The sequence below is a fragment of the Apis dorsata genome, unplaced genomic scaffold (genome assembly GCF_000469605.1).
Source record: "Apis dorsata unplaced genomic scaffold, Apis dorsata 1.3 scaffold_150, whole genome shotgun sequence".
In the NCBI taxonomy this organism is placed as follows: domain Eukaryota; kingdom Metazoa; phylum Arthropoda; class Insecta; order Hymenoptera; family Apidae; genus Apis; species Apis dorsata.
The window spans coordinates 120746-122087 of NW_006263441.1; the positions used below are offsets into that span (position 1 = coordinate 120746).

At 37.0% G+C, this 1342-nt stretch overlaps 1 protein-coding gene across 5 annotated transcripts in view; it reads left to right on the top strand.

The window, feature by feature from the left end:
• Window positions 1-1342, top strand: part of LOC102671800 (lateral signaling target protein 2 homolog) — a 59163-nt gene that overhangs the window by 53511 nt on the left and 4310 nt on the right. For 4 of the 5 annotated variants that reach the window (XM_031509434.1, XM_031509432.1, XM_031509436.1 and 1 more), the window contains one exon: window positions 840-1094. The exons of the other annotated variant lie outside the window; for it this stretch is intronic. In XM_031509434.1, the coding sequence (XP_031365294.1) occupies window positions 840-1094 (255 nt within the window). The remainder of the gene's footprint in view (window positions 1-839; window positions 1095-1342) is intronic. 5 annotated transcript variants of the gene reach the window in all.

The following is a 1342-nucleotide window of genomic DNA, read 5'->3' on the forward strand; positions in this document are numbered from 1 at the left end:
CTCATTGTAACGTGATAAAAAATTTTCAGGTAATATAATGTTATTGCTTACAAATATTTACTCGCTCTTCTACAATTTTTTTCTCGTCATAATATACTGATATAAAATAATTTTATTAAAAAATGTAAATGATTTATTATCACTCAAACAAAAAGTTTATCACATTCTTGAATGAAATTAAAGAATAAACAAATATTGACAAATTTATGACGTATCTATATCACAGATGATGCAGCAGAGAAGATGATACAAGCGGACAGGAAGTGATTTCTTATGTAAATACAAATAAAAATCCAGAATCAAATTTTCTATCTTCGAACTGCTTAATTTACGGATCCATGCACTTCTACAATCAAAATACGGTTCGTTGAACAATTATAATGCACATATTGCGTTTATATACTTCTCCTAACCTATAAAAAAATATTATATTACAGCATTGTTTCTCAAAGAAATTAATAATTATTACCATTCAAATATGTTACACTAAACATTTCAAAATGTCCAAACGTTAAGTCCTATGTTTCCATGTAAGTTCACTAAATATCCAATTTGTCCAATTATATTAACTCTTGTCATCATCGATAGCCACTTGAAGCACCTCTATGGCATTATACCAAACAACGAAATAAATACGAAAAGTATGAAACGTGACGTGATAAAATTACAATTCGATTCGACGACGACCAGACCTAACCTAATCTTGACTGGACAAATGTTAAAACGATAAAAGAGATTGAACTTGTAATACGACAAGACGGACGGACAATATATCGAGGCCAAGAGGATGACGCGGACGTCTCAGACTCTTTCTTGACCCCATGCATGAAACCGATTAGGATCGGGCCAGAGCGATACGGACGAGGCGATGGCGACGGCAGCTCTTCTGCGGAACAAACCGAGCCCGGGTTCCACGACCCTGGAGGACGTCCTTGACTCCCTCCTTGGCCTGCCATCCGCGTCGCGTACCCCGAGTCCTGGGCCAGGTCCCGTCGTAACCGGTACATCCACCACCATACGCCATCGAACTAACGTCGGCCAGGCTAATGCGAAAGCCGGGAAGAGCTGCAGCGACCTACGCCAAGACCTCCAAGGTAGGAGGACTATGTAAGTTTTCGTTCTGAAGCGGCTCCTCTCTCGAGAGAGGACTCGAGAGAGGGTGAAAGAAATTTTAACCTAACATTTTTTTTCTTATATGAATATATGTATATGTATGTATACTTACGTGTGCGTATCCATGTTGTATACAAGCGCGGTATGGTTTCAGAGTAATCGTTAACGTGAAATTTCATGTTTTCTTTTTTTTTTTTTTTTTTTTTTTTTTTTTTTTTTTTTTTTTTTT